Here is a 13,860-nt window from a genome sequence, read left to right as displayed (position 1 = left end):
ATGGTTGTATTGATCAATAAAACAAAAACCATAATATCTTTTCCAAAGAGGCAAAGACAATCAATATCAATATATATATATATATATATATAAAAGTAAAGACCTTATGCGAGAGTGCAAGAACTCCTGCCATGTGGCACTCTAATATTTCATTTAGCCTTTTTAACCTCTTTTTATTAAGTCTTTTTTACTATTACCCAATAAATCATAGTAACTTTTTTTTTACTATTATATAAAATATGGGCAGCTCTTAACAATTAGACTAAATGTCATTCTCTACAAAATGGACTACTTTTTAAAAACCAACCAAACCTTATGAAAAGCCTACACCCTGTTATTACTTTACATATTATGACCCAGGTAGATCAAAGCCAAAACTCTTACCCACTTACAAACTCACTTCTGCCTCTCCCACGTGCAAATGATACTTCTAGAAAATCTCAAGCTCATGAAAGCATGTCTTCCTTTTTTTCTAAATTTCAATTCAATACGTTTTTGTTTACTAATAATGTTCTATGCAATTTATGTAGGCAAATTTTCTTTGTCATCAACCAATGCAACAAAAATATATATAAATCTTGAGATTCCTGAGGTTGATGAAATAATTGACAGGTACATATTTTTAAAATTATTAATAACAAAAAAAAATTATGATAAATAACATATACTATCTCACAAAATACCATTTACTAATATTTTCTTTAAAAAAAAGTCAATGATAGGAATGGTCAAAAACATGATTCTATACAAGAAAGATCAAAAATACATGCAAAACAATTTCATATGAGAATTTATCTTTAAAGAATATGAAGACAATAGAAGAGATGAAATGCATTGAATAGGATCCTACGAAATAGGTTGTTAATCATTTCAAATTATACTCATCATTTACATGAAAAAATAATAATACATCATACTATTTACATTAAAATAAAATTCATATTAACTTCAAAGTTCATTGTAGGATATGAACTGCTAAAGTATTGCAACAAGCAACATTGATACAACGACAGGTTAGTATTACATTTCATGCGTGATTTATGGTAAAAAGGTCAAACCACAATCAGAATCTTTTTGGTGCGCAAAATGTGGGGAAAAAAAAAAAAAAAAAAAAACTCCCTATCCGAAGGTTAAACCATATATACAATCTACTTCAAATACATGATTCAAATTGAAGTTTTTAATGCAACAAACAAACCAACTTTTGTGATATTAGATCGAGATGCTGAGAAAATCTTAAATAAATTTGCAGGAGATCTTGTTGAAAAAATAAACTAAGATATAACTTATTTAAATTATTGTAAAGCTTTTGATCATAATATATATTAAATATATTCCTCATATGCATATTGATATTGGAGAAGGAATCCCACATGATCTGAAGAACATTTTAAGAAGAAAATACATTTTCTTACTTCGTTTGAATGAATTCAATTTAAATGATAGTTTTGAAAATTATACAGTTGCTAAGATTTTTTATGCACCTTCAAATAACAAAAAGATATGGAAGAAAAAAAATTACACAATCCAATATGCTATATTAACTCTTTTGCTACACTATTCCTTATAAAGTAACAAAAAAATATATATAAAGTATTTACAAAAAACAGTCAAATCACTGAAATTTATAATACGAATGCAAATTCCTACGCAAAATTTTAGTGACATCAAATCCACAAGTCCAAACTTTGTAAGATCCAATCAGGAATCTTCCAATGCCAATTCATTAGTAATTAAAACAAATGATGCAACAACAAAAGAAAAAACGAATGAAATCTTAAAATTGAACAAATAGAGACAAACCTAACTTCAGACGTTGAAGATGAAGAAACAGATAATGATAATATGCCCCTTAACAAGATTTACAAGCACTGCCATACTGCAAAAACAAAGCATTGCAAATACAAAAAAAACAATATTTCGCAGTGAAGCTCTTTATTACATCACATAATAAAAATCAATAATATGGAATGAATTAACATACTTTTATCAACTTCTATTATACAATATTACTCCAAAGTTGTTTATTTTATTGCTCATTACTTGAACAAAATATTTATAATGGATTTGTGTGTACAATTTATAATTATTATTTCTTATGATAAACTCATTACTAATAAAGTTTTATAACAAATATGCTATAATATACATACAACATTTTTCTAAAAAAATTTACATAAAATATTACAACATTATCCGTGCATCGCACGTACAACTTACTAGTTAAATTCAATGTAACTATGTATTAGAAAGGCTGTAATCCATGCAACATATCAATCAAATTCAAAGAAAATTAAATTAAATTATATCAGGAAAGTGTAAATTGCAATTCGAAAGATAAGCCAAATAAGAGAAATGAAATTTGATATCTTTACTTGTCTTGAATGACCACCCTTCAGGTATCCATGAGCCAAAACTAAAAGCTTCACACTCGATTAAATGTCAAGATGTGTCTTTTAATCTCATCTTATAAGTTACAATATAAGATGACAAGCAAACTACTATCATTAAGATCTCATTCTCCTAATGAATACACTTAAACTAAACACTCTAGTGGTAGACCGTAGACTGGGAACAGTCTCCTATTATAATTTACAGTTATAAGCTGACATACAAGCTTTAGATAGACTTTCTCCGAGTACTACAACTCTAACCACAAAAGTCTATGAGAATGCCACTAATCCGTACAAGTAAAACGATACATGATATTGTTAAACATTCTTTAGCAGCTAATTCTTAATTTTCTGATTTGAAGCATATGCCTTAGTAGTCAAGAGACCCCATTGCCGCAATCGCATTGCTTGAATTCCTCAAGTCCTGACGACTCACATAATCATCACAACTGCTGCTACTATTGGACAGTTTGCGACTTGGAGCAGAAGTTGCAAGATCGATCCCTTCTTTGCCCAAATTTCGCACTTCTACTGGAGACAATATCTTTATATACCATACATTGTTTACAAATTCCCTGGGGAAGAAAGCAAGGTATAAATGAACTGAACCAAACAAGTTAAAACATCACCAAAATCAATATGCTGACTATCAAAAGTAATTAAGCATTTATTCCAAAAATATATGATGGTTAAAATTTATATTTAACAAATCCAAAGTAAAGTAAGCATATGCACTAAAAGGTCCATGTGTTGGAATGAAATTTGAACTCCTCACAATATTTGTCATTGAATTTGATTACATGAAGGTAGATGAACTTAAAAGTACATATTACCCCAAATGCTAGCCATCTTCAGAGAGGCCAGACTCCAAGCTTTAGAGTCCCAATAATTTGATGCTACTATTGTCTCATAGAAATCCATATTGTTTAGGGCTTGAACAGTTTAATGAACTTGTTGCCTTTTGTTGCGGCATTCCAAGTTTTACCAAAACAATTTTTGAGCAATTCATTTATTGGTCCAAGCCTGGGTGTAGGAATCTAAATTAGGACAAGGTCTCATTGCATTTCTTCCATAATGCTTTTGGCACTGCAAACACAATTTCCAAAGTTTGGAATAAAACCAAAAAAATAAAAAAAAATAAACATAATGATGTGACAAAAATTCACATTCCGGGATGCAGGATGCCAATTCACTGATTTGGGTTAGACTCTTTCTATTTGCCTTACTTTTATATTCTTGTCATGCCAGTAAGGTAGTCTGGACGTGACCTAGCAAGTCTTGAAGGGAATGGCCAAGCTCCATCTGGGAACCATAGCCTAATTGAATTGGATCTAAAGGCAAAGTGATTGTCTCTCACTATTTATGGAGGTACTGAATAGAATGTTGAGAACTAGGGAGGAAGGTTTTATTTTCTAGCTTTACAGTTAGTAATAGAGTAGATGTTTTATTTTATTTTTTTGATAATCAGGAAAGGAATAGATAATAGTATCATGATTCACACATCTACTCTTTGCAAATAATACTATTTTTTTTTTAATAGGTAATAAGACTTTATATTAAAAAAACTGAACATCATGCTCACAATAGTAAACACTCTGAACAAGAAACGGATACAAAAAAATCAAGAACTAAAGGAACTAGAGGCTAAAAATTCAGATAAAGAAATACAATTTGTACACCCCCAAATACGAGCCCAAAGAAACAGAGTACCAAAAATGAGAGATTTTAGATGATCTAATGTTCTCTCCTTGTCTTCAAAAGTGCGGGTATTGCGTTCCTGCCAAACTAGCCACATTAAACATGCCGGGACCATATTCCAAATGGTCAAACAATGCCTTCCAAACCAATTTCTCCACATAAAGAAAAAAGAGCTAATTGACCTTATCATTACCCATTGGATCCTAAACACTGCAAAAGCTTCACTCCATAAGGCATGAGAAAACTTACAATGAAGAAGGAGGTGATACACTGATTCCCCATCACAGTAGCATAAACAACACCTATTAACCAGAAACCGGCCTCTCTTGACAAGATTGTCAATGGTGAGAATCTCATCATTAGTTACTGTCCATAGAAAATTCCGTTTAGGCACCTTTGCACACCAAATGCCCTTCCAAGGAAATTCATCAGTGTTAGGACTAGATAACAGCTTATAACAAGAACGCACATCAAAAACCCCAGATGTGGTCAATCTCCAAACCCAGTGATCATCCCCCTCACCCCTCGGCATAGAGGAATAAATAAGCTCAAAAAAGGAATAAACAGTGCCTGCCTCCCAATCCTGAGGCCCATGACGGAAAAGTAAATTCTAGCTCCTATTTCCTTCAAGATTAGATATTACCAAGTCAGAGACCCATGCTTCTTTAGAAAGAGAGCATGCAAACATAGCTGGAAAAAGCTCCTTCAAAGGAATAGGCCCACACCAAAGATCATGCCAAAAACTAACACGGCAACCTTCCCCCATATTATACTGAATTTGACTAAAGAACTTCTCTGTGCCTTCCTTAATACTCCTCCACATCCCACACCCGTGAGAACCTCTTACCTCTCTAGTGCACCAACCTCCTCTCCCCTCACCATATTTGGCTGCTATAACCTGACGCCATAATCTGTTACTTTCATTCCCAAAACGCCACAACCACTTCTCGAGTAAGGCCTTGTTAAACAACCCAATCCTCCGGATCCCCAAGCCACCACTCTCAATAGGCAAACAGACCTTATCCCGAGCAACTAAAGGGTATTTAAAAACATCCTCTAAGGCCCCCCAAAGGAAATTCCTCTGAATCCTTTCTATCCTAGCTACCACTGCCTGAGGGATAGTAAACAAAGATAAAAAAATAGGTGGAAAGGCTTGAGAGAGTACTTTTTAACAAAGTAAGCCCACCACCTTTTGACAAATAAAGTCTTTTCCAACCAGATAGCCGTTTCTCCATCTTTTCTATAATACGATTCCATATCGACACATCCTTATAATGGGCCCCAAGTTGCATGCCCAAATATCTCATAGGCAATGTGCCCACCTTGCAACATAGGATACAGGCCAAAGCAATCAAATTCCCAACATCCCCAACAGGTACAATCTCACTCTTTCCCACATTAACTTTCAGGCCTGTAATAGCTTCAAAGAAGATCAGCACCATCCGAATGTATAATAACTGGTCCCTAGAAGCATCACAGAACAAAATAGTATCGTCGGCAAAAAGAAGATGAGAGATATGCACACCCCCTTGTCTATGGGATCCTGCTTGAAAACCGTAAAGAAAACCACCATTTTTTGTTCTCTTCAGAAGTCTACTCAGCACTTCCATAACCAATAGGAATAATAGGGGAGACAAAGGATCCCCTTGGCGCAGGCCACAAGAACTCCCAAAGAAACCAACACGAGACCCATTGACCAAAACTAAGAATTTAACTGTAGAAATACACGCCTTAATCCAACCTCACCACCTCGCCCCAAAGCCCATCCTTTCCATAAGGTAGAATACGGCATTCCAATTCACACGATCATAAGCCTTCTCTATGTCCAATTTAACTATTACACCCGGGATGCCACTTTTCAACCTGCTATCTAAACATTCATTAGCGATTAGAACCGAATCAAAAATCTGTCTTCCTCCCACAAAAGAATTTTGAGAGTCAAATATCAGTTTATACAAAACCCCTCGGAGTCTATGAGCCAATACCTTAGCCAAAAGCTTGTAAAGGCTGTCCACTAGACTAATAGGGCAAAAGTCTTTAATATTGACTGCATTAGACTTCTTGGGGATCAGACACAAAAAGGTGGCATTAAGAGATTTCTCAAAAACACACTGGCTATGAAAATCCTTGAAAAATGCCATGACATCCCCTTCCAAAACACTCCAGCATTTCTGAAAGAAAGCCATAGAAAACCCATCTGGCCCAGGGGCCTTATCTCCTTCCACCTCCATGAGAACCTCAAAAATCTCCTCCTTCTCAAATTCCCTCTCCAACATAGACCTCTCAATTTCATCTAAACAAGCAAACTCTACCCCGTCAATAGTAGGCCTCCAAGCTTCCGGTTCCTGATATAATTTTTTATAGAAATCCACTACCTGATCCGTAACCTCTGATTCATCCTCGTAACGAAAGCCATCCACATCCACTTCCCTGATCTGATTGGTTCGCCTATGTGAATTAGCAATTCTATGGAAGAATCGCGTGTTGTTATCACCTTCTTTAATAAAAAGGGCCTTGGACTTCTGCCTCCTAGAAATCTCTTCCAAAGAAGTCAAGTAATCTATATCAGATTTAACCACCAACCTTCTAGCCCTGTCCTCTAGAGTCAACACCTGCATCTCTTCTCTCATGTCAATGTCTAAGAGCTCAGTTAGTAGACTCTTTTTTTTAAAAGCTACATCTCCAAAAACATGCTTGTTCCAATGCTTCAAATCCCCTTTCAGAGCCTTCAACTTACAAGCTAAAACATAACTAGGAGGCCCCACAAAGTGATAACTCTTCCACCAAAGCCGCACCTTATCCACAAAACCCTCCACCTTTGGCCACATATTTTCAAATCTAAAAGGGCTTTTTCCCCTTGAAACTCCACCCGCCTCCACTAGTAAAGGACAGCGACCCGATACCACCCTAGGGAGAGTCCTTTGGGACACATGTAAGAAATGCTCCTCCCAATCAGCTAACATCAAAACTCTATCAATTCTGGACATTGACGGATTATTTGAATCTCAAAACCAAGTATACTCACCTCCCACCAAAGGCAAATCCACCAGCAAATGTTTTGCAATAAAATCCTAAAATTTAAATATAGCTGGACTAAAAGAATTACAGCCAAGTCTCTAAGCACCAAGCCCCATCCCACTGTGACTTCACAGAGTCCAGTTCTACCCACATGGCATCCCTAAGGCTTCCGTTAGTCGATCCATACACCCCTGAACAGATCCATTCAAAGCCATCTGACACTCCCTTTAATAAAACTAAGACTGAAAAACTACCAACCATCAGATCAATTTTCTCAAAAACCCTTCTATCCCACATCAGAATTATACCCCCAGTTGTATGCAAGGCATCTAAGGCCCCCCAGTCTACAAAAGGGCTACCCCTGAGGTTTTTTACCAAGATAGAGTTAGTGCTGTCCAGTTTAGATTCTTGAAGACATACAATATCACACTTCCACTCCCTTAAGAGGTTCTTCACAACTACTCTCTTATGAGGATCATTCAGACCCCTCACATTCCAAGATAGAAGTTTCAAAGTCATTGACCAACAGACGAACCCAAACCAGAGGATGTCAAACTGCCTCTAGTACCTCTACCAGAATGCCCATCATAATTAATAGAAGAAAACAAATTCCTTAATTCCCTCAAACTTTTTTGGGTAGAGTTGCTTGTCCTACGAGTAGTAGCAAACGTCGCTTGCTGCTCCCAAACCCTCTCAAGAGTCTGGAAAAAATCAATACACTATCTCTCGCAGCAAGCAATGGGGAATCCCACAAAAGTACCAAATCCTTTTATCATCGTTCTTACCCATTCTGAAGGCTCCAATTCCTCCTCCATGGAAGACCCATCTGAATCATCTTCCAAAGTGACGAGATCACTAACATAATATGGGTCCCATAGAGCCAAAGGTGTAATGTCCATAGAATTTGCCTCACCCTTATCCGAAGACAAAGAGTCCTCCCAAACCAGTCTAGAAATTTTAGACTCAGACAAACCACAACCCACCTTAGTTACAGGAAAGGACAAGTCTAAACCCACCTTGGGCTTTGTGGCAGCAGCGGAAGGGCAGCCCGGTCCCTCACCGGAGCTCGGGATCACTCCTTCCTCTTCCTCATGAGTCCCCGACCCTTCCCCTGTCTCCCACACAGAAGAACACGTGATATTTTCTGGAAGGACAAACATGGACTGGTGGGCTTGGGCTGTGTTTTACCCCAAGAAACAGCCCGCTTACCCTCACCCATCAAAACAACCGAGATTTTTAAATTAAAATGGGCCTAGGTCCATTTCAGGTGACTTACCCATACCGGTCTGCTAGCTGTTGACACGTAAGCTTTACAAGACTTTATGGTGAAATCAAATCCACCCAAAGACTTAGACTTATTAATCTGATCAGTACCCATCTCATTACCCAGCTCAGACAAAGGGGAAAAACGATTTTGATTCACCCACTGATGTCGCAACTCCACCGTTGTACTCGGATCGACGATATCACCTTCCATATCAGGGTGCAAAGCCACCGGGTTGGATGTGAGCAGCACCGGAGCTTGATCGAGACTGGGTAACACCAATATAACTACTGTCGGAGCCTCCAGCATCTCTGATACCACCGTTGACTCCATTGATGGCCTAGAACTCTCACCCGCCGGCGACCCAACAACACCCTTTGTAAGTCTTCTCAAGCTCTCCCCAAATACCCACGTAGACTAACCCATGGAGATCTTTAACAATCTTGGGGTTGACCAGCTCTGTTAGAACTCCCACAGAACTCTAACAGCTTCCCATTTTCCCTTAATCTCTTACAGAGTACAGCTCGACTAGGCATCCAGTCTCGTATATTAGCGAGACAAGAAAGGATCCACTCAATACCCCTATGACCAACCCAAATAGAGCTCTTAACATCCCGACGTGTCTCATGAATAGCATATGAATCAGACCTCCCCCCGTCAAAAGAGAGAAAAGTTCAGCATCAATACGAAACGACCTCTTTCTACCCCCATGTTCCGAGTATAGAGGTAAAGGAGGGATATTTTGTGGAGTTTCAATGGTGGGGATATCTGGTTTGGCTAAAGGTGTAGGTGCAAGAATAGACAGTTTAGGCAAAACATGGTTAGGCCCCTGAAGTGGTGGGGATGGGGGAGGCAATGATGGAGGAGGGTGGTAGGGATAAGGGAAAATTCCAAACTGTGGAGGGAAGCATGGAAGGGGAGGATGAGGAATATGGAAGAGCGGTAAAAAAGGAAAAAAAGATGGTGATGGTTGAAGTAGAGGGTGAAGGTGAGGTGGAGGAGGGTGGATAGGATGAGGGAGGGGTGGGGGAGGGGAATGGGGGAGAGGAGGCATGGAGAAGGGGGTGGTTAAAACTTGGCACTCACAGTTTCAATCTCTATCTTTGTCAATCTTGCCCAGCCCACCATTCATCAGATTCACTAAACCCCAGTACAGAAGAAGCTTCCTACAACAAGTCTCACCCCCCAACAATCCAGAGGCCGATCTGCTTTCGATTAGGGACCCATATAGATTTTGTTGTTTTTGTGGTTATTTTTTTTGGGATACTAATGTGGAACATCTTTATAATAGTATTGTGTTGACTTGGTAAGAGTAAAGTGGTCCCAGTGGGAGAGGTTGAAGAGATAGCTACTCTGGCTAACATACAATGTTGTAAGGTGGGGGGCGTTTGCCAACAAATTATTTTAGGCATGCCTATGGTGTCGCATTCTAAGGCAGGAATAGCATGGAATCCAATTTTTGAGAAAATGGAGAGCATGTTAGTGGGTTGAAAACACTAATATTTGTCAAAAGGTGAAGATTGAAACTCTTGAAAAGGCCACACCAATTTACCAAACTATTATCTTTCACCATTCACCATTCCATCTTATGTGGCAAATAGACCAGAGAGGTTGCAGAGAAATTTTTTGGTAGAGTCATTCCAAAGATAGATAGGTTTGAATACCATTTTATGGATTAGAATACAATTTGCTCTACCATTTCTTGTGGGGAGTTGGGAATATGTAAGCTAGGCACTATAATGAAGCCCTGTTGGGTTGGCTATGGCGTTTTAAGAGGAAGACAGCCATTTGTGGAGATGAATGGTTGCTTTGAAAAAAAAAAAATTTGGGGGGTGGGGTTCAACGAAGCGGTTTAGAAGCATTCAAGGTTGTGTTTTATGGAGAAGTATTAGGGACGGTTGGGATAATTCTGTTGCTCGTGAGCATTTTAGATGGCAACTATGAAATTCCAGCATGACAAATGCTGTGAGCATCACTCTCTGAAGGAGGTATACCCAGAGTTATTTGCAATTGCAGTAGATAAGGATGCCTCAGTTAATTCTTATTTAGAGAACCAAAGGGGAGGATGCACGCATGGAATATCAGGTTTATTAGAGAACTGGAATTGGAGGAAAATTGAATCTTTCATTGCCAAGTAGATAAGGCCTTGATTAGTTGGGATGAAGGATGAAAGGCAATGATGGGTATAATATTTGTTCATATTTTAAGGTTTTTTCCGAGCTTTAATGACATGTTTTTCCCTTGGGAAACCATATGGTGAGCCAAAACTTCAAAAGATGTTGCATTCTTTGTGCAAACAACAGCTTGGGAAAGATCCTAACTTGTGACAATCTTATTGAAGAAAGGTTATAGTACAGCTGAATGGTGCAGAATGCGTAGAAATGGAGAGACTGAGCCATAGGTTGCACTATGGCGTTGCACATGATTTGCTAGTGTTCGTCTTCTGTGTGTTTAGAATTCAATGTGCGATGTTGAGCGTCATTAGTGTGTTAATTGGTTGGAGGAATTAGTTTGGTAAAAACTCTTCATTTGTTTGGAATCTAGCCACATTATGCTTGATGTGGATGCTATGAAGAGAGGAATTATCGTATGTTTTTTTTTTTTTTTTTTTGAGAAATAATTACAACATGCTGCTAACCCCGCAGCTCGAACCCTTTCCCCCCTAGACCCCCAAGCACTTTGTGCATGGAGAGATGCCAATTCAGCCACAAGGCCTTTGGCATATATTTGAATACATAGAAGTCTCAATGGTTTAGTTGAAGTTGTCTGATGTAACACGTGGGTTGCAAAAGTAGGAAAACAAAAACAACCCTTCACCACCTAGAGTTGCTAGAAGCCCTAAGATTCACATCCTAATGCTACTTGGAATCACCACCGAGTTTATGGAAATTTTCCAATATAACATAGTTACAACAAATAAGTAAAGAAACAACATACATTATATTAAATTTGAAAATGAAACCAAAATTCAAATAAACTAAATAAAATCCATCAAAACTAATCCTAGCCTTATAAATGCCCATCAATCTGCCATCATCCACAGGTCTGGCATCTACACCAACTCTCTCGGGTTGGGATGAACTCAACCCGTCAAGTGTAACTTGTGATAACTCTAGTAGTGCTCCATCATGCCAAGGTCAAGCCATTACAACCATGGTTTTAAAAACTGGACCAGACCAGCCAGTTCAACCAGTTCAATCAAGGACCAGACCTAAATCCGATCTGGTTCTCACTAAAAATCGGAATACCAAAAAAAACCAGAAACAAGCACTTTGACCAGCTGAATCAGAAATCAGACCGGCTAGACTGGTTTTTTGACAAGCATGTCTGATGCAAAAATGTGGTTTTTGACAATATTTCTCATCAATACGATAGCATTAATGCAGTCAAAGCTAAGAGAAAGTAAGATTGGGTACTACCCCCATGACATTTATTATTTTATATTTATTAGGAAATCACATCAATGCATTAAAAGCCAAAAACAAAAATAATTTCTGACATAAAGAATGACCACCACCAAAAAGCTTTTGAACTTTTGGGAGTCAATTCCACATTTTCCTCCAACGTCCCACCTCCATTCTATTTAATTGTTTTTCCATCCCAACACCTTCCTTATCCATCGCTTGACTTCCACAAGTAATAAATGCAAATATTTCTTTAACCCACAATGCATTATTTTCCTTCAAAACCGTCATTACTTTCCTTTTAAAAAAGAACCGCCAAAAATAAATGCTCCAAGGAATTTTTCCTTCACACTACCAAAAACATGACAATAAACCTAAACAAGAAGGGTATTGAGTTTGAAATTAGTAATTTACCAAAACAGAGTTTGAAATTTGCAAATGCACTGCAAAAAACGCAGTCATATCTTTGTAATATTAATATTTTTGGTACTTTAGTTACATATTCTTATTTTTATTTTCTAAATATAAGAATTAAGATCTAAAAGCTTACATAAATTTTTTTTTTAAATTATTATATATTTTTTAATTAAATATATTTATTATTATTAATTACAAAACTTATAATATATATAATTATTTATTTTTATAATTTTTATAACTAATTAAATTATTTACGAAGTCACTAGTTCGTCCATTGATTGGAACCTAGTCCAAACCGAGTCCAAATCTTCTGTCTCACTCTTTCTGCTTCACTATATACTCTACAGATAAAAACATGCCACATGTCCATCTAATTTATTAAATGCTAAATTTATGCCTTCTATTATTTCAATTTCCTAAAATAAATAAATAAATAACTTATCATATTTAGGTAATTGAAATAATAGAAGGCATAAATTTAGCATTTAATAAATTAGATGGACATGTGGCATGTTTTTATTTGGGGAGTATATAGTGGAGCAGGAAGAGTGAGACAGAAGATTTGAACTCGTCCAAACCAAAGAACCAAGCACAAACTCTTCCGGTTCTTTGACCAGTCTAGTTTTTAAAACCATGGTTACAACTCGTCGCTAGCAATCCAAGTATAGTCTAACTCTAATCGTCCTCTCCAACACACCAAGAAACATTGAGCACCTCCATCCTTGTCAAAAATAATCTGCTCATCCAAAATAGCATCAATAGATTCTTCATGTGCTAGAGTATAGACCATACGGTTTAATGGTACAAGGTCAAGGATAAGGTTGCCAATGGTAAAGGAAGGGTCTTCTAGTATGACTATTGTACCTTTATGAGCAAAGGGGTCCTCTATATCAAAAGTGGCAGAGAAATTCGATCTGATGAACAATCCAATACTTTAGGCTAGCAATTCCAAACAGCTCTGGGGGAAACCCACTCGGGCCTAATTAAACCACAACATAACCCCTACTGTAAGTTCTCTATTTGAATTAGCATGAATTTTATAGTGATCATACTTGCTTAAATTCTTTTGTTGACCACATGATGCAATGCATGAAAATGACATGCAGATGCTCCTAGTTACTCATGTTCTCTATCATGCTGTGATATTGGAAGAAAATCTTAGGCTTCTTAGGGTTTTGACTATGTATGTCTTCAAATGACTTCATACCTATAGACCTAGTGATAGGAATATCATACGCAAATTGGGCTAGCAGTGGAAATGGAATCTTCATTCATTGTCTTTTTGAACTCTCATCAGCTTATAATGTTTAGCCTTTTCTTTTGTTCTTTCATCTCATCCTTTTAGTCGGCTTGGGTTGCAAAGGATTGAGTTGGATTTTTCTTCCCCTAAAAAAAAAAATAGACATGAATTCAAACAACCAAAAATAGTGACATCTAAATCATAAAACCAAGGTCTACCTAAGATGATACACCCCACAACCATTAGGATTATATCACACCATATTTTTATCTTGTGTAAGAGAGGAACAAAACAAGGACAAGATACCTCTCTTTGATAGCTATGGATTCCCTTTCTACCTAAGAAACCTTCAACAAGTTAGGATGAGAGACTGGTTTCAATCCTAGGAAAGAAATTACACTTGAAAAGACTACGTTATTCCAA

General features: G+C 37.2%; 1 protein-coding gene across 2 annotated transcripts in view; it reads right to left on the bottom strand.

The window, feature by feature from the left end:
* Positions 1–2,347: 2,347 nt before the first annotated feature.
* LOC115988013 (auxin response factor 6-like) overlaps positions 2,348–13,860 on the bottom strand; it is a 33,689-nt gene continuing 22,176 nt past the window's right edge. Inside the window, exon 14 of one of the 2 annotated variants that reach the window (XM_031111639.1) lies at positions 2,348–2,968. In XM_031111639.1, the coding sequence (XP_030967499.1) occupies positions 2,764–2,968 (205 nt within the window). In that variant the 3' untranslated portion in view covers positions 2,348–2,763. Of the gene's footprint in view, positions 2,969–3,237; positions 3,480–13,860 lie in introns of those variants that run through there. The other variant, XM_031111640.1, reaches the window with a different exon arrangement.

This window comes from Quercus lobata, chromosome 4, assembly GCF_001633185.2.
Source record: "Quercus lobata isolate SW786 chromosome 4, ValleyOak3.0 Primary Assembly, whole genome shotgun sequence".
Classification (NCBI taxonomy): domain Eukaryota; kingdom Viridiplantae; phylum Streptophyta; class Magnoliopsida; order Fagales; family Fagaceae; genus Quercus; species Quercus lobata.
Note: the sequence above shows the minus strand (reverse complement) of the source record. Positions and strands in the feature narration are given on the sequence as shown.